Genomic DNA, 25,181 nt, shown 5'->3' with positions numbered 1-25,181 from the left:
AAAACCTTAGAAAAAATGTTTTTGTTTTTGTTCCCCTGCTGAATTTCCAGTTACGAAAACTCGAGATTCTGGCTTCGAGCTTATGAATTTCAAGTTTTCAGTAATTCGATCTTCTGAATATATATATATATATATACATATATATATATATATATATATATATATATATATATATACATATATATATAGGTGTACTTCATATGACCTAACTTTCATTTGAATGAAATTAATGTGACCGAGACCATATAACCTAAAGTTTAAAATACTGAAAACTCACTTGACTGAAACTCATAACACCGACACCTTACAGTGCTTAATTTCAAGGAGTGGCAGTGTGCAGACTACTGTAAGGTAGGTAAAAGGTATATGCTTTTTCCCCACTGTAGTGCGATCCTGGAGTTACTATATGTAGTTAGGGAGGTTGTGGGGGGCACAGCCCCCCCATCTAGTTTATTTTTATATCATCTGGTTTCTGATTAGAGGATATATAATTAGCTTTTAAGTTCTGGAAAGTGTTAGTAATTGGTGCTGTAAGCATGCATGTCTATAATTTGCAATTTAGTGCAATGAAATCTGGCATTGTAAGGTGTCGTTATGAGTTTCAGTCAAAGGAATTTTCAGTATTATGAACTTTAGGTTTTATCATCTCGGTCAAATGAATGTCAGTCATATGAAAGTCAGGTCATATGAAGTAGACCTATATATATATATATATATATATATATATATATATATAATATATATATTACAAAACATTGTATCATACCATCAAGTCCATACTACATTTTGTGATTTTTAATAGCTTTTGTTTTTGTTTTAATCACGTTTTCTAGATAGCCAGGTGCTCCTTTATCCAAGTCTTGTGATTCTGTGTTTTGTGTTAAAGGTTTTAAATGTCATCTGTTGCTTTTAACAGTTTTTCTGATGTGAATGTTTTCTCTCCTCCAACAACTTCTTTCTTACTTTTGCTATATATCCACCTGTGGAAGTTATGAATTTGTTATATAACAGAAATAACATATATTATCTCTCTTTTTTTATACAAAACAGTCCACTTTGTAGCTCTTTTGATTAGTCTATCAGTTTTTTTTTTTTCTTGGACTGCTGCTTCCTTCTAAACAGGAGAAGATTCACAACATGGCTCAGTTTGGTAGAAATGTTTCTGGGTTCCGAGTAATCTGCAGTATTTTTCCAGCCCTGGCACCACTGCCTGTTATCAGGTCTGGGTAATTATACTAGAACATGTGGTTCCTAGTGTTCTTTTTTACACCATTTTTCTCCATGATATATAAAACATAGTACACATCAGTATCATCTCGGTGGTGAGATTTTGTAGAAGTTCATTCACATGAAGGTACTAGCAAAGGACTGAAGATTAATTCAGTTCCACATACATTACTCGCTTGTTCTTGCAAATTCCTTATCTCCATTAGGACTTGTTCCATTGTGTGGATTATCTGACGGTACAATGTACTGCTATGTGAAAGGCATCCAGAACATTTATACAGAATCTTCTCCTAATTGCTGCAAATTTTAATGATTTTTAATATTGTGATTGCCTGGAGTCTTTGATATTTGTAAGGACTGCTTTCTTCCTTTTCTTTTAATTTCTCAAAGTGTTTTGGGTTTCTAATACCACGACAGGAATGGACCCCAATGCTAAGTCAAGGTGTGACTAAAGTTCACAAAATTAGCATGGTTTCAATCTTTGATGTCAGCCAGAATTGCTCTTTGCAGTAACCACAAAGTGCCCAATAATGACTTTCTACTGCATGTGAATGACCTTATGATAGAATAGACCACTTGGGTGTGTGAAACACTTACTTCATTCAGCACATTTATATGTTTTTTCTCCTCTGTGAATGGCTTGATGCTGAATCAGGTAACAATTATATAAAAAACATTTATTGCACTCAGTACATTTATATGGTTTCTTTCCTGTATGAATGGCACGATGGTGGACCAAGCTACTACGCCATGAAAAAGACTTACTGCATTCAGTACACTTATATGGTTTGCTCTCCACGTGAATAGTCTGATGAGAAATTAGGCTTTTTTGGCGCATGAAACCCTTATTACATTCAGAACATTTATACAGTTTCTCCTTTGTGTGAGTGGCCTGGTGGTGTATCATTTTTCTTTTACATGAAAAACACTTACTACATTCAGTACACTTATATGGTTTTACTCTTGTGTGAATAGTCATATGGCGTGTCACACTAGTACTGTATGTAAAACACTTACTGCATTCAGTACACTTGTATGGTTTTGCTTCTTTGTGAACAGCCATATGGCGCATCATACTAGAATTCTGTGTAAAACACTTACTGCATTCAGTGCATTTATATGGCTTTGCACCTGTATGAGTGACTTGGTGATGTACTAAACTTTGTGAATGTGTGAAACGCTTACTACATTCAGTGCATTTATATGGCTTTGCACCTGTATGAATGAGCTGGTGTTGTATCAGGTAACTTCTACATGAAAAACACTTACTGCATTCAGTACACTTGTATTGTTTTGTGTGAATAGCCATATGGCGCATCATAGTATAACGCTGTTTATAACACTTACTGCATTCAGTACACTTGTATGGTTTTGCTCCTGTGTGAGTAGCCATGTGACATATCACATGAGACCTCTGTGTAAAACACTTACTGCATTCAGTACACTTGTATGGTTTTGCTCCTGTGTGAATAGCCATATGACTTCTCATTTGAGAACTCTGTGTAAAACACTTACTGCATTCAGTACACTTGTATGGTTTTGCTCCTGTGTGAACAGTCATATGACGCTTCATAGTAGAATTCTGTCTAAAACACTTACTACATTGAGTGCATTTATACGGCTTTGCACCTGTATGAATGAGCTGGTGTTGTATCAGGTGACTTCTACATGAAAAACACTTACTGCATTCAGTACACTTGTATGGTTTTGCTCTTGTGTGGCTAGCCATATGGCGCTTCATAACAGAACTCTGTGTAAAACACTTACTGCACTCAGGACATTTATATGGTTTGTCCTTTGTACAAGATGGCTGGTGTACTACTGGAACTTGTTGCAAAGCAAGACTTGCATTCAATTCACAGCTCTTGCTACAGTTAAACTCCGAGTGAAATGGTGCTGCAGGCGTAAAATGAATCCTGTCGGTAGCCTTCACAGGTTGAGCACAGTGCTGCAGGTTGCCCATAGGGAGATGTAACAGGGGTGTTGCAAGTGGTTCCTGCTGGTGGCAAATCACGCTGCTATCTGTGCTTCTGTCATCTAAAAATAAATTACATATCAGTATTTTATCACACTGATGAAAAGATGTATCAGCTATTTCACTCACAATAGTACATGGACATTATTTTTGCCATTTTAAACATAATAGATTTTTTTTTCTGTTTGCAAAATTATTTTGTTCTGCTATTATTAATGTAGGTACTGAACTAGTTAAAGACAATTCTGATTACCACTGATAAAAACTTGGTCTTCAGTGAAGTTACAAGAGAGGTAACAACAGTACAGATTAATCACAATAATCTTGTCACCTGTTATCTAGAACAGTCTTAGGTAAGAAGCTACCATTGCACATCTTCAAAAACAGGGTGAGAGAGACCATTCTTATGGAGTATGTTTGTACTGTTACCTGGAACAGTCTTAGGTAAGAAGATACACTGCACATCTTCAAAAACAGGGTGAGAGAGACCATTCTTATGGAGTATGTTTGTACCACCCATGAAGAAAAGAGTTAAACATGCAAAGGACATCTGGAACTAACTTTCAACAGAAATGGCCTGTCCAAAACCAAGTGTAAAGAGTCTTTCTTTAAGGAATGCAGCTGTGCCTGCTATAAACAAAAGGGGTGAAAGTGCATTTCCACAATGCTGATGCCGTGTATAAAACTCATGCTACAGTCACTTTTACCTTCCCAAATATGCATTTTACTGTACTTGCTGCTTTGACATAAAAAGCTGTATTGTAAATAGTCTGATATTTTTAACAAGCGTGATATTCCTGAAAAATGTACTGGCAACTGTAAAGGTCAAATCATTTATCAGTGCACACAGTAAACATACTTCTGAATAAAGATGTTAATGTCACATTTCCTCAATTAATGATTCAAAATATAAATCTGCAGTTATCTTTATCTGCATTGAAAAGATTTTTATTTTCTAGCTGCGTTGTATTCAGTGTAAAGCTGCTTTTTATTGTCTTTTTCCATCTGCACTACAAATAGTTTGATTTTTCCAACTAGTGTGATATTTCTGAATGTTTGATGGACTAAACTGCTGAACTTGTGGGGTTTAATCATGGCTGGAAAGGATTTGGTGACCATCCCCACCAACACAGTTATCAAATGGAAATAAATACAATAATTAATCATCATCAACTTAAAAAAGCATACTCTGCCAACCTTCCTAAACTAAGAAGTTTGACAAGTTTTATTGTACATATAGCCAAAATGTCTTCCTCTAATTATTCTTACTTGTTAGATGCATTCATGATTATTTACTTATATAAAACACCAATACAGGCGTGTTTCACTTAACATCCTTCTGCACAACGTCCGGCCGCATTTAAAACCATACTGTACTAACCGGATGTAAATCAATCAGCTGTTATGCAGATGGACATTAAATTAAACAATACAAAGTATAGGGTGTCCGTTTAACACCTGCATCAGTTAACATTCTATCTGATAACACCTATCCTGACCCACACCTGTACATACCATTTTATACTTCCTGAGCTGTGACTGAAATTAAAACTTTTGGATCAGTTTGCTATGCTGTTTATTAAAACTTTAATAAGTAATAAACAAGTTAGGAAAATGTGCAATATCTGATGAAGGAGAATGGAAGTCCAAAATACACTGTTGCTCTTGATTTCAGTGTAACAATTATTAATGTATTTATTTGCTATGTGCTGCGGTAGCATTGTCGCCTCACAGTAAGACACTGTCCGGTTCGATTCTCAGCTAGAGCGTCTTCTGCGTGGAGACAAGCGTGAATGGGTGTACCTTTGTTGAAGGTTGTGCGTCAGGGCTGGTAACTTGGCACGTAAAAATCAACTACCAATCATTAGCGGACCGGAGTTCCGCTGTGGTGACCCCTAACCAGGAAAAGCTGAAAGACACAAACAAATTTGCTATTACCAGGTAGGTGGGCTGCTCTTTGACACTTTCCAGCTACAACCCAAGCTCAAAGAACAAGTGTAGACAGTCAAAATAAAGAAAAAATATAAGCTACAAAACAAAGCTATATACAGACAGAATATATGGCATGCAGCAGGTAAAACAGTAATGCACCAGAAGGTACACTATATACAGGCTGAGTATTTTGAAGACAATAATAAGATAAAATTAAATAAATATGTAACTGTATAGTTTATATATAGTTACATATTTATCAGTAAGCATGCACATTTCAGTTCATATGCAGATATCAGAATGAAATGCACTAATATAAATTGATCTGTTCACACTGTTTGTGTAGGTGATTTTTAAATGTTTCCAAGGTTTGCTGCTTTCTTACTTCATTTGGGAGGTAGTTTCATACTGTAGACATTGGTTTCTCTTTTAAATTATCTTTTTTTCTTTTTTGCTTTTGTAATATCTGATTTTAGCTATTATCTTAGAGTAGTAAATTGTTTATGTAATGTACTTAGTTTTATAGTGGAGCTTTTCTCCTCGGGCCTCTGCTGAAAATGGACATGTATCCAGCCAGACTAGCCCGGTCAACAAATGTAAAATAAAATAAAATAAAAATTGTACTGGAAAAATGCTTTTTCTCTGGTAGCTGTTTTGAAATGTCGACTGTCAAGCATCAGGTTATCACTTTGACCATTTCTGAGAGTGTAAGATTGCATTTTGAGAGGAAGTTCAACTCTCTGATGCGAGTACTAGCTTCTAAAACAAGGGTATCCTGTTTGGAAATGGACACCATTTGAGGTTCTTTGGTATATTAAAAAAAAAAACAGTTGCAAAAACTGATAAGAGAATACGACAGTTTTAATACAAAAAACCTCCAGTGAGCGCTTTTGTCTCATTCAGTTTCACAACAGAGACTTCTTCAGGCTGAGGTAAATAGTATTTAAAAAGGAAAGGGCTGAAACATTAGCATGTTTTTTTAGTCATATGAATGTGTAGTCATGTAATCACATTTTAACTGGTGCATGTGATGCCGAATGTGAATTTAAAAGTGATGCATTTTCTTACTTACCTCAGTCTGAAGAAGTCTCTGCTGTGAAATTGAATGAGACGAAAGTGTTCACTGGAGCCTTTTTTGTATTAAAGTTGTCATATTCTTTTATCAGTCTTTGCAACTGCGTTTTTATTTTACAAGTCGAGTTGGTTGGTTTTGTAGCTGCTTTGTTGGGGTTCTTTGGTATATCACAATGGTGTGCTTATGTACTGCTCCACAACACCAATTTACATATTTTGTCTACAACTATATACATTCTTTGATATGCAATCAGTGAAAAATTAAAAATCGGAAGCCACATTTTAGCTTTGGGAGAAGCACATTTTTTGTTATAGCTTTGTAGGCAGCAGGAGGAATGATAGGTGAAATCCTGTAGCATAATTTTAGTTGTGATACAGCTTTGCCAGTTACATTGTATGTATGGGTAGAAAATGTTAAGGAAGGATTGAAAGCAAGACCCAGGTACCTGTATTCAGTGACAAAAGGACTATTATCCTTGGTGTCTACAAAGGACAAGGATGATAGGTTTTCCGAGTTCTACCTTGTGGAATTGTAACATGGATTCATTTTTTGGGGGCTGACTAGTAGTCTGGTGAAGGAAGACCATAGGCAGAGATCAGTAAAGCTATTTTGTAAGTCTTCTTGCATCTAGTAAGTCACATTCAGTTCTACAATCAGGTATCTATTGTCTACATACATGATAGCATCAAGCGAGGGTAGAAGTAAGGTCATTAAAGACAAAGAATGGAAGGGGAAATAAAACAGAGCCTTGGGGGACTCCAGTAATGAGGTTTCTCTTTCATGAGAAAGAATTAATGGCATGGATTTGAAAGGTTCTATCCTCAAGGTTGCTTTGATACCATTTGATTGTGTTTTCCAAAATATATATAGATAGATGGATAGTAAGATATACACACACTTTTTCACAAACTTAAGCTTCATAGGGGCACCATTTATTATCAACAGTGCCTATAGTTAGTTGCATTTTACTGCATGTCTGCTTGGTAGCTGGATACATATGGCAATGTTAAAATGTATAAAAAAATTATGACATATAGCATCTTGTATTGAAAGAGTCACACTAGGTTAAGCAGGAGTTTTGTCAGCAAGGCCGAGGTCTGTTTGAATGACACCTGTTTTTGGCAACAGCAAAAGTAATCCCATGCTGGCCTTCACTGGTGGCAGGGCAATAAAGCTCTGACTAGAGCCCAAGGAACCTGAGTTTGACTAACACGTTGGCAGGGAAGATGGGTGTGGCCATCTGGGGGGAGGTGGTTCCTGCTTTTCTCATGCCACTGCTCTAATGATACGGCCTCCACTGGAGTGTTGAGATCCATCATCATTCAGGTAACTGCTTACAGAAAATGTAAGGATGGCTACCCTCGCTGGTGATACTAGCCCTTTTGAAACTGCTCTTATTGCAAGCATTTTTAATCCTGGAAAATGCTGACATTTGTGCATTCACAGAAACCTGGTTCAAAGCTGTGGAGAGCACCCCAGCCATACCAAGTTATTCATACTATCATCTATTCAGACCCCAAATGGTGGGCAGTAAAGCAAAAGGAGGTGGAGTTTCAATATATATTAAAGGCATACACACCTCCAGGCTACACAAATAGTGTGACACACAGGAGACACTACAGGTGCAGTTAACTGTTGACAAGGCCCTGTTCAAATCATAGCTAGCTACAGGCTCCCAACATTGACTAAAGATGCCCACTCCACCTATCTGGACCTTTTCGAATCTATCAAGATTAAACCATTTACCCTGATCCTGGGTGACTTTAACTATTCAACCATAGATTGGAAGAACTACTCATGCCAAAACACAAATGCCCAGAGATTCCTTGATTTCATCACAAGAGGTGATAATATCTTGAACTTGAAATTAACCAAATTGAGTAACCACTACAGCATCCCTACAGTTTCACCCTCCCTGGTAAGATCTGACCATAAAACAGTCACTTTCGAAGTTACCATCTCCCCTGACCCCCCACCCCAGCTATGGTCAAACAAAAAAACTTCTCCAAAGTTGATAACAACCTCCTAAGGGAAGGTATAAACAGCTTCACATCCCCTTTCCCCTCCCTAGGAACTGGCACAAATGTCCAAACCTACACCAATGCACTATACAAACATTTGTATAGCTGCATGGAATCAGGAATACCTGACAGGACAAAATCATCTTCCTCAAGGAAGACTAAACCTGATGGACATCTGCAAAAAATAAACTCTACAATAAAAGGGCAAAATTGCTGTCCAGGACCAAGAAGTGGCAGCTGCCTAATTGGAAGCAATCTCTCCTTAGCCTGAATAAGTAAATAAGAGCACTAGTGAAATCCTCCAAAGCGAGTCCAAACTGGACACATCTACTAAAGACAATCAGTTCTTATAAAGACATGCATCTAGAGCATTTCTCCCCAGGCTTCCACTGAAAATTGGCTTTGTTCCAAGTCGGACTTTCCTGGTAAACAAATGTTAAATAAATTAAATAAAAAAATAAGGCCTTCTTCACGTATGTCTGCAATCTCAATGGAAGCACACAGATCTGCTCAGAACTGGTGGTCAAGGACACCATATACATAAACGCTGCAGATATAGCCAACCTGCTGACAGACATGTTCAGTGCAAACTTCACCCTTCTGTCTCCCCCATCAGTAAATCAGGACATCCCCAGCACATGCCCTCCCTCCCCTTATCTCTAGGAAGAAAGTCATCATTGCCCTCTCAAAGGGAAAGAATGCAGCCTCCATGGGACCCAATAACATCCCAGGCTGCATCCTACATGAAATCAACCCTATTCAACCAAAGCCTGAGTACTGGCTTCATCCCAGCTGAGTGGAGGACAGCCACTGTTATCCCTTTGCACAAAGTTGGAGTGTCCACCGATCCAGGAAATTATAGACCCATCAGCCTAACTAGCCTGATCTGCAAGGCCATGGAACAGATCACCATGGACCTCATTAAAAACCTCTAAACACTCGATCCCACACAGATTGGTTTCATCAAGGGGATGACATGCCTGTTAAACGTGGTTGACTTCTTTGAGGCAGTCACCAGAGCCATAGACGAAGGGAAGATGATGCACACTGCCTACCTTGACCTGGTCAAAGCCTTCGATACTATTCCCCACTCAGGTATAATAGATACAATTTCTCAACTAGGCATCAATCTGTATGTTACCAGACAGGTAGCAAACTGGCTCACTGATAGAACCACCTAGTCAAAATAGGGTGTAGATCAATGTGTGTATGTAAGTACCTTTAAGAAGCTATCTATGGGCTTGCAAAGTGTATAAATACTGAGTATGTGTGAGCCTGACTGCCATTTTGTAGTACGCCTTTGAGATGTAAGCATGTATGTATGTAAGGTCTGTCTGTATTTTATGGTGTTGCCATCCATCCTGATGTGTTTTTACATATTAAAGCATCTAAACAAAATACCTCACCTGCTTGTCATCTATGTTAGAGAAGGATGAGTGACATGTGTCAGAAGTGGCATGTCTAAAAGTGCATGGTGTCAGAAGCGGCATGTCTAAAAGGGCATGGTGTCAGAAGTGGCATGTCTAAAAGGGCATGGTGTCAGAAGTGACATGTCTAAAAGGGCATGGTGTCAGAAGCGGCATGTCTAAAAGGGCATGGTGTCAGAAGTGGCACGTCTAAAAGGACAAGGAGGCAGAAAAAGCATGGCCAAAATGAGAGAATGTTTCAGTTTCTCCAACTTAAATTGAAGAGGCACCCGGCTGGTACTGGCGGAATACACAGCAGTGAATTGTCCTTACTGAATGTATAATTCGCAAAACAGGTCAGAAATTAATTTTAGATATTAAAACTTGCTCAACACTATTTCTTACTGGTAAAATATGAAATGAGGCATACAGAACACTCTAAATGATATTCGCATAAACTGATACGTCTGACATTGATAAAAAAATATTCAAATTACTACAGAAAATGTTTGAAATTGTCTAAAATGACTAAAATAGGGGGAAATTACCACATTTTTTTCAATATGTGCATAGTGAATGCATATTTTTCACATTAATCAAAGATATCTGAGTTATCAGAAGTGTATAAAGTGTTCACATATTGGTGCAGTGTTACAGTAAAGTTATTTCATAGAATGCAGCCATTACAGAGCATATTTCGCAAAGTAAAGAATTTTGAAAAGTTTATTGTGCATTTTGAATGTTATTACAAGCTCACAGAATAATTTGTTCATGCATAATTATAAGGGCCATATTTTCAGTGTGTTTGTACATACTTTTTTGGCATGGCAGATGGATTTCAGAAACCTAGTGCACATGTGTTTTGACAGTAATATTGTTGAGAAGTGGAGAGTGTCTGAACAAGAGGATGACATTTTCATACAGGTTGCATTTTCTGATAAAGATGACATTTCAAAGGAATTTATTCTGCTTAATTTAGCCGGATCAGAAGTCATAGTAAGGGAATGTTCATTTCTGTATACACCTGCTACCTATACAGGAGAGGGGGAAAACCATCATACTGTTGTACCAGCTGAGTCAGGGGAAGACCCTGCATGCTTAAAATGTAAATTTAGAGAAATGTGTAACCCCCAGTGTTGCAATGGAAAGACTTACTTTACACAAGGGATCAAAAGCCTAGTGAAACTTTTACAGCATATATAACTGACATAAGAAATAAGGCTAAAACATGCAGATTAGGTGATTTAAGGGATTAGTTGATAAAAGACAGACTTGTGTGTGGTATTAAAGATGATGCTGTGAGGAAGATTTTGTGACAGTGATTTAACTCTGAATAAGGCCATTGAGATTTGTCAGATATACGAGCTCACAGAAAAGCACACAAATACACTTACAAATGAGAGTAGCTCTAGAAAGCACAGTGACAAAGCTCATGTTGATAGCATGCAGCACACTTTTAAAAGAAACAGATTCAAGCACATTGTAGCCACTGTAGCACTCATTGGTAAATCCCAGAGCTTTCCAGTAAATTCCAGAGTTCGCACAGTCTCAGTGAAGTACAAGAGTGAGTCAGCAAACTCAAAGCATGGACCCCAACTTACTTCCCTTGCCAACTGTTGTAATTGTGATGGAAGTCATGAATCTAAAAGAGAAAAATGTTTAGGTTTTGGTCAGCAATGCAACAAATGCATTAAATGGAATAATTTTAAAAGGTTTCGTAAATCAAAAGACCCACATTCCTTTATTAAAAGGGAACACTTTAAGAAACAAGTTGATCAGTTAGAAAGCTGCAACCTTATGTTGACGGTGTGTCAGTGCTTCATGAAACAGTTAATGCAGTAGATTTATGGGCAAAGAATGAGGTATTTTGTACTGTTCAGATAAATGGAAAATCTGTAGAGCTCAAAGGTGATACAGGTTCCAAGTACAATGTTGTGTCAGCAGAAACATTTGCTAGTGTGTGCCATGGTGAAAGGCTTGATTTGGCATGGTGTGCAAAGCTTGTTGCTTATGGTGGAGAAGAAATTCAAACTGAGGGCTCAGTAGTACTTTAATCTTATTCTGCTGGAAGATGTTACTTTATGTCGTCAAGAGGCACATTCAGTCATTATTAGGGCTCAGAGACAGTTTGAAAATGGGACTGCTTTCATTCAATAAGGAGGTCCATCATGTTAATTGAAAGACCACTACTATAAAACAATAAGAAATAACAAAAACTTCAACCTTAATAAATTCTTAGAAGAATTTAAATTATGCAATTGGTCAATTCTAAACAACTACCACTAGATGAAGCAGTAACACACTTTAATAACACATTCCTGGCCATCCTTGACAACCATGCACCTGCACATTCTATTAGAATTAAAACAAAAGTTGCCTACTGGCTCACTAAAGAAACCAAACTAAAAATTATCCAAATAAATAATGCCTGGAACACCTGGCCCTCCTCTAAAGCCCCACAAGATCTACTCAAATTTTGACAATATAGGAATGATACAAAAAATCCATATTACTAGACAAAAAAAAACTATTTCTACCATCTACAGCAGAAACACCACAACAAGCCACAGAAGTTCTGGGCAGGTATTCACAAGCTCCTCCACACAGGGCAATCCACAACTCCAACCCCCTCAGCACCAGCCAAAATCGCCAGAGTCCATTGCCAACACCTTCAACAGTTTCTTCACAGAAACCATCCAGGCCCTTGCTAGCAAACTTAAACCCACTTGTCCTAATGCTGAAACCCCTAAACCCAGTGACAATCTCTCCTTTAGTTCTAAAAAGTTCCAACTTCACTCATTAGAGCCCTAATTAAAAAACTCAAACCCAACCACTGTTTTAGCTGACCTCCTCCCTGCAGACTACCTGCAATAAGCTGCTGATGTTATAGCATACCCTGTCTCTATTTTGATAAACAGAACCATAACTGAAGCCTCTATCTGGAAAATATCACATGTCATACCACTCCACAAAGAAGGCAGCTCCATTGAGCTGTCAAACTATAGACCAATAGCTATCCTTTCTGCTCTGGCTAAAAATATGGAAAAGTGTATCCATAAACAACTCTTGCACTACCTTATTCAACATAATCTTATAGCCAACTCCCAGCATGGATTCAGACCACAGCACAGTACCACCTCAGCCCTCCTCTCCTTTTCTAATGTCATAAATTCCAACCGTAACAACAACAAACCATCTTCTGCCCTGTTTCTCAATCTTTCCAAGGCCTTTGACATGGTTAACCACCAGCTACTCTTACTTACCCTAAATAAAATATCTCTAAACAACCATGCCATACAATGGCTTCATCTTATCTTAGTAGAAGACAGCAGGACAAACTCTCCATCCTTCTCCCTGTTACCCTGGTGTCCCTCAAGACTCCATATCAGGTCCCCTTCTTTTCTCCCTCTTTATCAATGATCTCCACACTGTAATCCCAGATGAAAATACATACAATATGTCAATGACTCCAACCTGATTTGCTCAGCTTCTACCCCTACAGATCTCCTTAGTTTAACCCAGAAAACCTTTAATACAGTGGAAAACTGGATCTGTAATCAACAGCTGATATTAAACCCTAATAAAACAAAGCTATTGCTCTTCTCCCCTTCTCACAAATCCTCTCAGCCTTCGTTTACTATAACATCTAACAATGGGACCATAATCTCATCAGATATGTATATCAAACTCCTAGGTGTTATAACAGACAACAATCTCAAATATGATTTGCACATAAACCAAACTATTAAAACCATTAATAAAAAACATGGCTCCCTATACAAAAACAAACCTTTTCTCACCCCTCTAGCTAAGACTGCCATTACCTGTACCCATTTGCTTTCAGCTCTACTCTATACCTCGCCAATACTCACTATCTTGAACAAAACTGATCTAAGCAAACTCTCTAGCTGCTATAATCAAATTGCCAGGTTTGCCACAGGAACTCCATACAGGACACACCATTGTCAAAACCTAAACCTCTTACGATGGCTCGAACTTCCTAGGCTAATTCAATATAATAAACTTACTGTAGCAATCAAGGTTATTAACATACAGAAAAATGCCCTCTCTTAAAAACATTATCCATCCCTAGAAAAACACTAGGCCACTTCGTTCCACTACAGAACTTTTGGTTCAATCTGTTAAAGCTAACAACCTATCTGGAGAATCTCTGCTTGCAAATTCAGTAGGCAAAACCAGGAATTCACTCCCATCTGACCTTACTCTGAACCCCTCCCTTAATCAGTTCAAAAAAATCTAACCCAGTATTTTTAAAACTCACTGATTATGTCCTTGCTCTAACGCTGACTAAAGCCTCATCTACTTCTATATCCCTGCATTTTTTATTCACAGCGACTAACCTTACACTAAAAGTTTTGAAAAGAGAAACTAACATATTTTATATATTTCTGAATATAAACTGTATTCTTCATAGGCTTGAAATGTGAGACTGTAACTTGTATGTTAATGCAATATGTCTGTGCATATACTGTAACTTGCTTGTCTTTATCTGTTTGTGAGTTTGGAGCTTTTTTCCCCGGGCCTCCGCTGAAAATGGACATGTATCCAGTCAGACTATCCTGGTCAACAAATGTAAAATAAAATAAAATAAATAAATACTCTAATTTTGCCCAGTATATTTTTTCTACCTATGCTAATCTTTTTGAAGATGAATTAGGGAAGCTTCCAGTTGTGTACTCCTTGAAGTTAGACCCAGATGTCACTCCAGTTATCATGTCAGCAGGAAGAGTTCTAATAGCCATGCAAAACAGAGTCAAAGCTGAGTTAGATAAAATGGTGCAACAAGGTGTGATTTATCCAGCTTATGTTCCAACTGAATGAGTACCTTCCATGGTAGTTGCTCATAAGAAAAACTCAGATGACATAAGAATATGTACGGACTCATGAGACTTGAATAAATCACTAAAAAGACTTCATCATCCAACGCACACAGTCGAAAGTTCAAACGTTTATGCCAAATGCCATTATTTTTTTCTGTCTTAGATGCAAAGAGTTCATTTTGGCAAATTCAGCTTGACAAGAAATCCTCACTACCCAAGCATTCCTGCCTAGCATAGGCAGTAGCTGGTGTAAAGTCAGCATTTTGAATTTTGGAATGTCCAGGTACGTGTTTAGAATCGATAAGTCCAGTATTGGACGCCAAGAATTGTCTTTTCTGGGTACCAGGAAAAGTCTTGAATAAAAACCTTGTCCTTTTCCGTTTTCTGGTACTGGGTGAACAGCCCCCATATCTATGAGGGACATGTTTCTAGGCCTCTGCCCACTGGTTTTGTGGCAGATCCGGGCATCCGTTTGGAATTGGAAAAGTATGGAAATGAAATCTGTACCCCTGGGATACTATGTTTAATACTCACTTGTCCTGGGTAATTAACTGCCAATTTTGAGCATGAAATGCTAGTTTTCCCCCCAGGGGGCTGCCAAAAGATAAGTGCTTGGTGCTGGTAGAGGAAAGTCATTGAGACTGCTTACTCTAGGGGTGTGCTTTGTTACCTCCAGATTTGGAGATGGAGGCACCCCATTGCTTTGACCTGTAAGAACCCTTTCATTGGTATCTGGAGCCTTTTGAGTGCCCGGATTTGCCCTGAGTGCCCCTGTTGGACACAGGAAAGGACCAATTCTTAGTAGGCCAGTGCCTACTGAACCTGGGTGGCTGCACTTGCAAGAAATATTTTACAGTTTGCATAGATTTAGCTTTGTCTTCCATTTTCTTTAAAACCTCTTCTGCCTTATTAGCAAACAGAGTATGATGCTGCAAAGGTGCATCCAACAATTTAGCTTTAACATGATCAGGCAGATTTTGATCCTTGAGTCAGGCATGACTTCTAATCACAGATCCAGTAACTGCAGCCCTGCAAGAGGCCTCCAAGGAATCAAAACCACATTGCAAAGTATGCTTTCCAACCTGTTCTGCTGCATGCAATAATTCCTGTAGCTCTTTATTTTCCACACAATCAGAAATCAACATAATTTTCTATTTCAGTAAACCCATAACATGCTGTTGATATTTAAGCATATGAAACTGGCAGTTTAAAGCCCTGACTGCCAAGGTTGCAGACGTATAAACCTTCTTACCCCATCTATCCAGTGCCCTGGAATCTCTATCAGAAGGGGTAGGATTTTTGGCTGTAGAGGCCTTTACACCCTTGGGACCCTGAGAAATAGTCTCAGGATCAGCAGCAGGATTTTTGAAAAGAAATTTGTGGGAGTCAGGAACCCTGTAATACCTGTCTGGCTTACTAGGAACCGGAGGCAGGGAATCAGGAGCCATGTTTGATTCCGAAAACACATCATCAACATTGTCTAATACAGGAGGTATTGCCAAAGGCCTATGCTGAGGAAGAAGAAGGAAATCCCTAAGCCTCTTTTTTGATTCAGAGAAGTCCTGACTCTCCCAGTGAAAATGTTCCCTTAAAGTATGCAAAGTCACTCCAAAAGAGTAATCCTCAGGAGGAGATTCAGATGGGATGGATTCCTCTACATCAGAATCCTGATAGGGTGGAAGAGAAAATTCCTGATCAGAAGTGGAATCAGAAGAAATGGAAACCTGATCTGAAGATTCATAGTCAGTGCCTTGCCTAGACCTCTTAGCAGGAGGGGGGGCGGGTTTGGAACCCATGATCAAGGTAATTAAATCCTCAGCCATTTTGATCATCTGTTTTTTAGGCATAGGGGCCTGAGCATGTGGCTCATGCATCATTTTTTAGACATAGAAATAGTTTTTGATCTTGTTTTTGTTGCTGGCACCGGTTTAATATAAAAATGTTGAGGCCTGAAAACACCCTCAGAAGCCGGTACCTGCTCAGCGGCTCCAGACCCATCTAAGGGAGAGGCAACCGCAGGTTCAATACTCTGAGAATCTCGTGGCATACCGGACTCCGAATGGGTCTCGGTAGACGCCTGCGACTCAAAAGTAGCGGGTATCAGGGGCTGCGAAAGAGCCTCACTGAGTACCGGCGACTGGCTTAGGAGAAGCTTTGTCTGTTTTGGAACCTTGATGGTCTGTCTCTGTCTTTTTCTTTGCATTTTTTTATGAACTGCGGTAGTCGGATTGCTAACTGACGACATTTCAGGATAATTAAATCTTGAGCAAAATATTTAGAAGCAAAAATATACCGATGCTTAATAGTGCGTTTGTTAAATCTAGCACAAAACTGACAGCAAGGCACATTGTGATCAGGGCCTAGGCAAGGAATACAGTACAAATGAAAATCCTTATGAGGTATTTGCTTCCCACAAGTAATGCAATTATTAACTTTTACTGACATCGGTAAGGAGTAAGAAAAAGTTTCCCCAACGGGGTACTTCGCTTTAGTTTGAAGACTTTGGTTCTGAAACTCGAATACGAAAATTTCAGGAGTCAGCCGACCGGCATTTACGAACTGCTTCTGCTTCGGGCACCATGTGGCAAGAATGACTGAATAAAATGGCATTGGCTGCATGTTTTATACCCCTGACGACCTGACGTCATGGAAGAGGAGACAGCAACTGACGCAGGACCCAAGACTTTTTTATTCAGGCTGACTGAGGGCAACCTGCCAACAGAGTACCCAAATGTAATGACTACAACAGTGAAACATAAAGAACATCTACTAAATACTGATGCAGCTGGTACCAGGGATCTATCACTCGAGTCAGTCTGGGATCTATCACTCGATTCAATCTGTGTCTCTCTCACACACACACACACACACACACACACACACACACACACACACACACACACACACACACACACACACACACACACACTTGCTTCTGCTTTTGTGCACACATTATGCATAATATAGATTAACAGATGACTGACCAGGATATTAACATTTTGTTCTTTTTTTTCTGTTTGTGATAGATAGTGCCATACCTGCTGAATGCAGATTCCGTTTCTGTATTCACTGTTGCAATTGTGGTTGCACTTTTTTTTTTTTTTTTCATCAAATCAGTTCATCAAAGTCAATGTGCAACTTTCCCTTTGAAGGCCTCTTTGGATGCAGAATTTCCATTAGCTGGGAGCAAACAGATGCAGATAATGGAAAGTATCTGGTCATCACTAATTTTAATATTATCTATGTTCAGGCCACTAAAAGGCAAGCCAGCCATGAATGACTTATTGTCACTCTGTATACCTTTTGTTTTAATATGAGCAATTTCTAGCACTTTATGATTTCTGAAGTATTGGTTATTTGGGCTTACATGAATATCTTATGGCACAGACCCTGGATAGAGACATATGTCAGCAAAGATGAGAAAGAAGACTGGGCAGGAGAATTATTAGTTAAGTATTATGAATTTGGCTTTGATAATGCATGATATTTTTATCCTAACTGTTTGTTATGCTCAGGCATATTACATTGACTAAGGCATATTATTTAAGGCAGTTTTGGAAGAAAGTAAGAAAATTATGCAGTTCATAAAAGTTTACAGGTGTAGTCAGGGCACTGCTTGCTAGTGGCTTTACATTATGTAAATCCTCTATATATCATATTGGTCTGAGAGGATAGAAGGTATGGTGAGACCTTCCAGCAAGCCAGTTTAAATGAATAAGCTCAGTCTACAACTCTTTGCAGACTCTTAGTTGGATGACAGTACAACAGTTTAGAGACTAAAGAAACAAGTGTCTAGACCTATATGCTTTGATATGAATATATATTTTTTGAATGGTCATTCAGGGAAAGTGAGCATGTGCACTTTCCTATGGAGATGTCATAGTTTTACTATGCCCAGTGGGGGTCTTGCAATATAGGACCAAGGCATTTAGAACTTCTCAAAAGGTATGAGATACACTAGATTTTAAATTTTCTTTCTTTGCCCTTCATAGGTACACTCTAGTAAAAAAATTAAGTGAACTTTATAGGTGCTTGGCTTCAGGGCACATAGTAGTTATATTTCCCAATATCTGCACTTTTTTTATACTTAACATCTTTACAAATCCAATGAGCATCCTATGTATATGTATATTTATCCTAATGGTAGACCCCATATAAAGGGGGTTAGTAAAGCATACATCTGGTGTTCTGGGTAAAAATATTGTGTTTGTCTACATTCTTGGTGTATCATCAAAAGTTTCTGCACATTCTGTGTTATCAAAATATTTCTGAAAATCCCTCATACTTATCATAATTGTGTAACTCCATCAAAACATGTACCTTTTCACATGCACTACATGTAAAACACGGAGACACACTTTAACATACACAAACACCAAGGCACTGTAGTCCACCTGAGGCAGCCCTAGCACCTAGTGTATTTTAATTAAAAAAAAAAAAAAACACTAACCACTTCTCCAAGTAACTTTAATGTAGAAGAAAAATGATTTCTTGATGCACTGTACACACAAAATGAACAGAGAACCCCCACAAAAATACTGTCTATATTATTCACCCCACTAAAATGAATTTCATTAACATTAAAGTGAAAAAGGCTAAATGGAATGAAAATGCTAAGTAATGTTAGGCAGCTGGAAAACTGAACCAAGTCCTAAGGGTCAAAGGTAACTGAAAAACTTAACTATACTATGAAACTAGCAGATCTTAATAAAAACCTCATTACACTAACAAAATATATTATAAATTATGTTTCTTCCAGGAATACATAAAGGCAAAATAAAGTATCACTGAACTAGAGCAGAGAAAGCACCCACATGACCTTATATTTATTAAAAGTTTCTTAATCAACTTAACCTAAAAAACATGAACTATGAAAGTAACACATTGTAATGTAGCCCTCACAACACAAATAAAACAGATCAAACATGAAATGACTCTTCTAATAAAAAAGATAAAAATAAAACTATCAACATAATTAATGCAGAAAATCTTCTACAAAATGCTTCAGAGTCTACTTAATGTTCTACTTAGTCTTGTCTTTCGGCTTTTCCCGGTTAGGGGTCGCCACAGTGGAACTCCAGTGTTAATGACTGGCAGTTGTTTTTTTATGTTGTCGAATTGGCAGCCCAACACCCAACCTTCAATGAAGGCACGCCCATTCAATGCACGTCTTTTGTCTTTCGAACGCCCACTAGACCGCGGGGAGGACATGCAGACTCCACACAGAAGGCACTCCCAACCCAAGCCGAGAATCGAACGGGAGAACCTTTTGCTGTGAGGCAACAATGCTACCTCCGCACCACCGCGGAAGTTTTAATAATTACGATAGTTCACTGAAACTAAAAGGAAATACTACACTAAGACCACATTTGTAAAACAACTGCACTAAATTGGCCAGTTGGGCACAGGTAAACAATATGAAAATGTCTGTCTTAATATCCATCCATCCAACATCTCTATTTATCTATCTATATATAAATGGTCTCCCATTCCAAACTAATAGATGTGCTAACTGAACTATCCTTTGTACCATCTGCCACGGCAGGGTTTCATAACTATTTATCCAGACATCAACAATCTGTTCTATGGCAGGGTGACCTATTTCCATGCCTACCTTTATCCATTGGTGTCCCCCAAGGATCTATCTTAGGCCCTCTCCTTTTCTCCCTCTTTACTAATACTCTAGACATAGCCACTCCACATGGTTCTATAATACAGTATGCAGATGATTCAACACGTACCTGTGCTGCCAAATCAACTCTTCATTCTCAACACGGGAATCTTTCACTTCTGTTGAACCGTCGTTAGCCAATGCCAATCTAATCCTGAACCCAAACAAAACTAAATGGTTACTCTTCCAAACCTAACAAGACATCTATCTCATGCCCAGATATTTAACATAACAGCCAAAGACAATACTGTGACCTCCCGACAACCCATACATAGCTTCTTGGAGTGGAAATAGACAATACCCTAAAATTTGACTTGCATCTCTCCCTAACTATAAAAAAGTCCATAAGAAACTTGGAAGTCTATACAGGCACAAAAGATTCCTGACAACAATGGCCAAAATTACATTAGCACAAACCCACCTGCTCTCCACTCTATTATATGCCTCTCCAATTTTAACTAATCTAAGGAAAACTGACTTATCTAAGCTAGAAGCATGTTATAATAAAATTGCTAAGTTGTACAGATTTAAGAATACTAGACTGGCTTGAGCTTCCCAACATTATTCTTTACAACCAACTCTCTCTAACTCACAAAATTGTAACACAACCAACTAGAACCCTTGCACTACAATATCTCATCTTTCCTTACAGTTCCAGCAGACCACTTTGCTCTAGCAATAAGAACTTACTCACCATCTCCGAGGCCAACAACAATGCATGAGAATCTTTACTTTCCAACTATATATCTCGTATATGGAACTCCCTTCCTAAATCCATTCTCTCAATGTCATCCACTAACCACTTTAAGCCATCACTTAAACCTTATCTAAAAAATAAGTGGCTCTGTTTCTGTACTAACCCCTTATGAGTGCTCTGATACATCACAGTATACCCAAAACATATCCAACTTCTCCACCAGTGTTTAATCCTTTGTTCCTACTAACCTGTCTTAATCTTATATCTTGACATAAGTCATACCTACAAATAGTACTAGCTATGTTAAAAGCCTAGGTTTTGTTGTCAAGATGTAACAAATTTGTATGTTCTTATGTATACTACATTTTGTTTACTTTATACTTTATTGATTATTGTAATGTGTGCATGAAAATTTACTGTTACTCATGGAGCTTTTCTCCCCAGGCCTCTGCTGAAAAAGGACCTGTGTCCAGTTGGACTTTCCCGGTAAATAAATGTTAAATAAATAAAAAAATAAATAAAGAAATTATATATATCTATCTATATATATATCTATATATATATATATATATATATATATATATATATATATATATATATATATATTCTAAAAAACATCAATCTAAACGTCCAAGGAATACACACTAAGAAAAAAAAAACTTGTTCTTTGTGGCAATACTCAGGACCAAATGACCAGCTAAATAAACCACACCACCACTTTTTAGCACTTCTGTTCCATTTTATTCAGGAACTTCATCTGAAAATTTCTCAACCATTAGTTGCACAGTATAAATATCTTATGCCAAGCATTCCATTCAGTAGCAAAACAAAATCAATTAACTGTGTTGCCATAGTAATTAACTGAAAGTGCCAGTGATTCAACCCACTTACACTTAAAACTGGCATACAACTTTCTAAAAACATCACTAGTTATGATCCTTTTTTGTATTATTCAAATACATTCAATTTGTACTATGCATAGTAGATAAAAACAGATGTGTAATATATAGTATAATAAATAATATAATACATAACTTTAGAACTTAACATATAGATATATATATATATATATATATATATATATATATATATATATATATATAGCGGCCACGGTGGTGCAGTGGTTAGCGTTGTTGCCTCACAGCAAGAGGTTCTCTGGTTCGATCCTCGGCTGGGGTGCCTTCTGTGCGGAGTCTGCATGTCCTCCCTGTGGTCGCGTGGGTTTCCTCTGGCTGCTCCGGTTTCCTCCCACATCCCAAAGAAATGCTGTAGGTGGATTGGACATTCTAAATTGGCCCTAGGAATGAGTGCATGCGTGTGTGTGCCTTCTGTGGAAGGTTGGGTGCTGGGCTGGTAACTCGACACCGTAAAACTCTACTGCAATCATGAGCAGACAGGTGATCTGCTGTGGCAACCCCTAACCGGGAAAAAGCCGAAAGAAGAAGAAGATATATATATATATATATATATATATATATATATATACATATATATATATATATATATATATATATAAATCTTTGTAAAGTAACAAAAAATTTTATAAAAATACAAACACTAAAAACATCCATTAATGTCAATATATTGTTCTCATAAATTCCTGGATTTAAACAAACTTTTGATAGTGATATGTTTATTTAAACATGGTTTATAGAAACCCTTAGTAAAATCTACCATCTTAACTCATGAGTCTCTAGTAACGTATTGCACCTACTCATAAAAGGAAATTCATTTATATGTTTCAAAACAAAAAAATGAAACTTTCTAAAACCTTCACATATTAAACTGTAATGCATTTAATGCATTTTTATCTTTAATTGCTTTTAAATGTTCTCCAACTCTAATTTTAAGAGACCTTGTACTTTTGCCTATGTAAAAGCACTGACAAGTGTTGCAAAGGCTTACATATACTATAGTTTTGTGAAGACAGTTATAGTGACCTTTAATCTTGATGAATTTATTTAAATGGCGAAAGTGGACAATATTGGTATTACTCATTTATTTACACCATTTACAAAGACCACAGTCAAAAGTGTCTGTTCTTGGTAAACATAATTTAACATTGCTGCTAGGATGAAATTCTAACAGTGTTTTTAAGTTAGCTGTTTTTTTAATCACAAATTGTGGTTTATCACCTACAACATTAATTAAATCAGGGTTTCCCATAATAATTTTCCAATTAGCTGTAACTGTATTTTTAATTCCTAAGCTATCTCTAAAGATCACAAATTGATGTAACTAGTAACTACTTTGTTAACTTGTGTGAGATAGGATTTCATGAATTCAATACCATCACTAACTTCGATAGCAGTTTATAATGAAACAATATTTACACTATATAATACCTTTTTTTCCCTTTAAACTGATATGATTTTAACTGATTGAGAAAAGACCATGAATCTCTAAAATAACATTCTTTTTGTTGTACTACAAGATATATATTATGTAAATAATAAAAAATGGTCGTGGTTTTATGTCTAGGACTAAATACAATTAGTCTGAATGGTGGGCAAGCCTGTTTTTTGTGAATGTTTGGGATACCATATATTTTCCTCAACTCAGGCTCGTCCACCGTTACAAATTCATACAAGCTACAATCAATATATCTTTGACAAAACAAATAAAATAATTCAAAATCAATTGAAACTATTAATAACCATTGCTTTATTAACTTTTTCATAGAAAACAGCAAAAGACAACTTAAAAATTTCAGATTTATATTTCACTTCTTCCATGACCACTAATCCACATCCTTTATCCACCTTCATATATCTGAGATGCTTGTAAGTCCTTAACTTATTGATTGCTTTAACTTGAGATTTATTTAAATTATATAACTGGACTGTTGCTTTATTTCTACTTAACCTATTAAAATTCAGTTTCAAATTCAGTCTACTAACAATGGAGCTTTTCTCCCTGGGCCTTTGTTGAAAAAGGGTTTTATGTCCAGTTGGACTCTCCCGGTAAACAAATGCAAAATAAAAAAAATAAAATATGACTTGGCAAAAGCATTAAGGGTCATATTTAAGCCAAGATTAAAAGTGATTGCTTTACTTAAGGGTTCACCAACACTGCTATTTTTTACTTGATGGAAAATATATATATATATAATATAAAGATAGATAGATAGATATATAGATATAGATGTATCAAAAATTGAGTCTACGAAATTTGGAAGAAGTAGGATGAAGAGGGAATATTTAGCACAATGCACAGCGATTAAAATGGTTGCTTCATATAAGGAACTTTGTAAACAGATTAATCCAGGTTGGAGTTTTTCTGATTATGTCAACCAAATAGTTAATAATGGTTATTAAATTATAGGTTATAAGAAAGATCTAGAATAGGAAATCACAAGACTCAGTTTAGAGAATGAAAACATAATATGGTGACCTTGTAAGAAAATAAACATGTGTGACCTGGAAGGAGATAAACCAAGGGATCCATGGATACAAGTCTAAGTTATGAACTATTAAAATATTTAATTGTGTTCAGTGCTTCATACAGGCGTTTAAGAGAAGACCTTCTTAATGGTATGTAGAACATTTAGAGACAAATTCCCATGGGAATGCTTGGGATTATCAAAGAGCAATAGACAACCTGTGAAGGAGATTAGCTAGGAATGAGACATGCACAAAATGGTTCTTTTGAGTACTTTATGAATAGAATAGACTACTAGATTATATTAATAAAAGCAAGCATTAGTTTAGATATTTTTAAGATTTGTTTGCATGCTTATTATGGAGATAACTTGTTGTGTCTTTTGGCTTTTCCTGGTTAGGGGTCGCCACAGCAGAACTCTGGTCCACTAATGACTGCCAGTAGAGTTTTACGTGCCGAGTTGCCGGCCCTGACGCACAACATTCAATGAAGGTACGCCCATTCATGCATGTCTCCACACAGAAGACGCTCCAGCTGAGAATCGAACAGGACAATGTCTTACTGTGAGGCGATGCTACCGCAGCACCACCACCGCAGTATATTATGGGGATAACTATTGTGGTATATTAGTTAGCTAGAAGGGCATCAATGCTTGTGTATGAAATATTTGTTTTTACAGCACTAAGACACAACCCATGCAAATACAGTGACGACATACATACTCCACATAGAAGGCACTTCAACTAATAGCTGAAATGCAGAACCTCTTATTGTGTGGTTACAATGCTCTACTGTGCTGTTTGTGTGTGTGTGTGTGTGTGTGTGTGTGTGTGTGTGTGTGTGTGTGTGTGTGTGTGTGTGTAGTTGGAATCAATAAGTACAGTTTGTCATATAGTGATCCATCAACTACAGACAATACAAATGGCCAAAAACTGACTCCAGGACCCATGTTAAA

The 25,181-nt window shown here is 37.3% G+C and overlaps 1 protein-coding gene across 1 annotated transcript in view; it reads right to left on the bottom strand.

Annotated features, from left to right (window-relative positions):
* Nucleotides 1-769: 769 nt before the first annotated feature.
* The window catches only part of LOC122813947 (zinc finger protein 85-like), a 269,454-nt gene continuing 245,042 nt past the window's right edge, over nt 770-25,181 (bottom strand). The window contains exon 7 of the mRNA XM_044086492.1: nt 770-3,264. Coding sequence (XP_043942427.1) covers nt 1,826-3,264 — 1,439 coding nt within the window. The 3' untranslated portion in view covers nt 770-1,825. The remainder of the gene's footprint in view (nt 3,265-25,181) is intronic.

Source organism: Protopterus annectens, chromosome 10.part0 (assembly GCF_019279795.1).
Source record: "Protopterus annectens isolate FY-2018-M chromosome 10.part0, PAN1.0, whole genome shotgun sequence".
Lineage (NCBI taxonomy): Eukaryota > Metazoa > Chordata > Ceratodontiformes > Protopteridae > Protopterus > Protopterus annectens.
The sequence above is the reverse complement of the archived record's forward strand: the minus strand, read 5'-3'. Positions and strand labels throughout refer to the sequence as shown.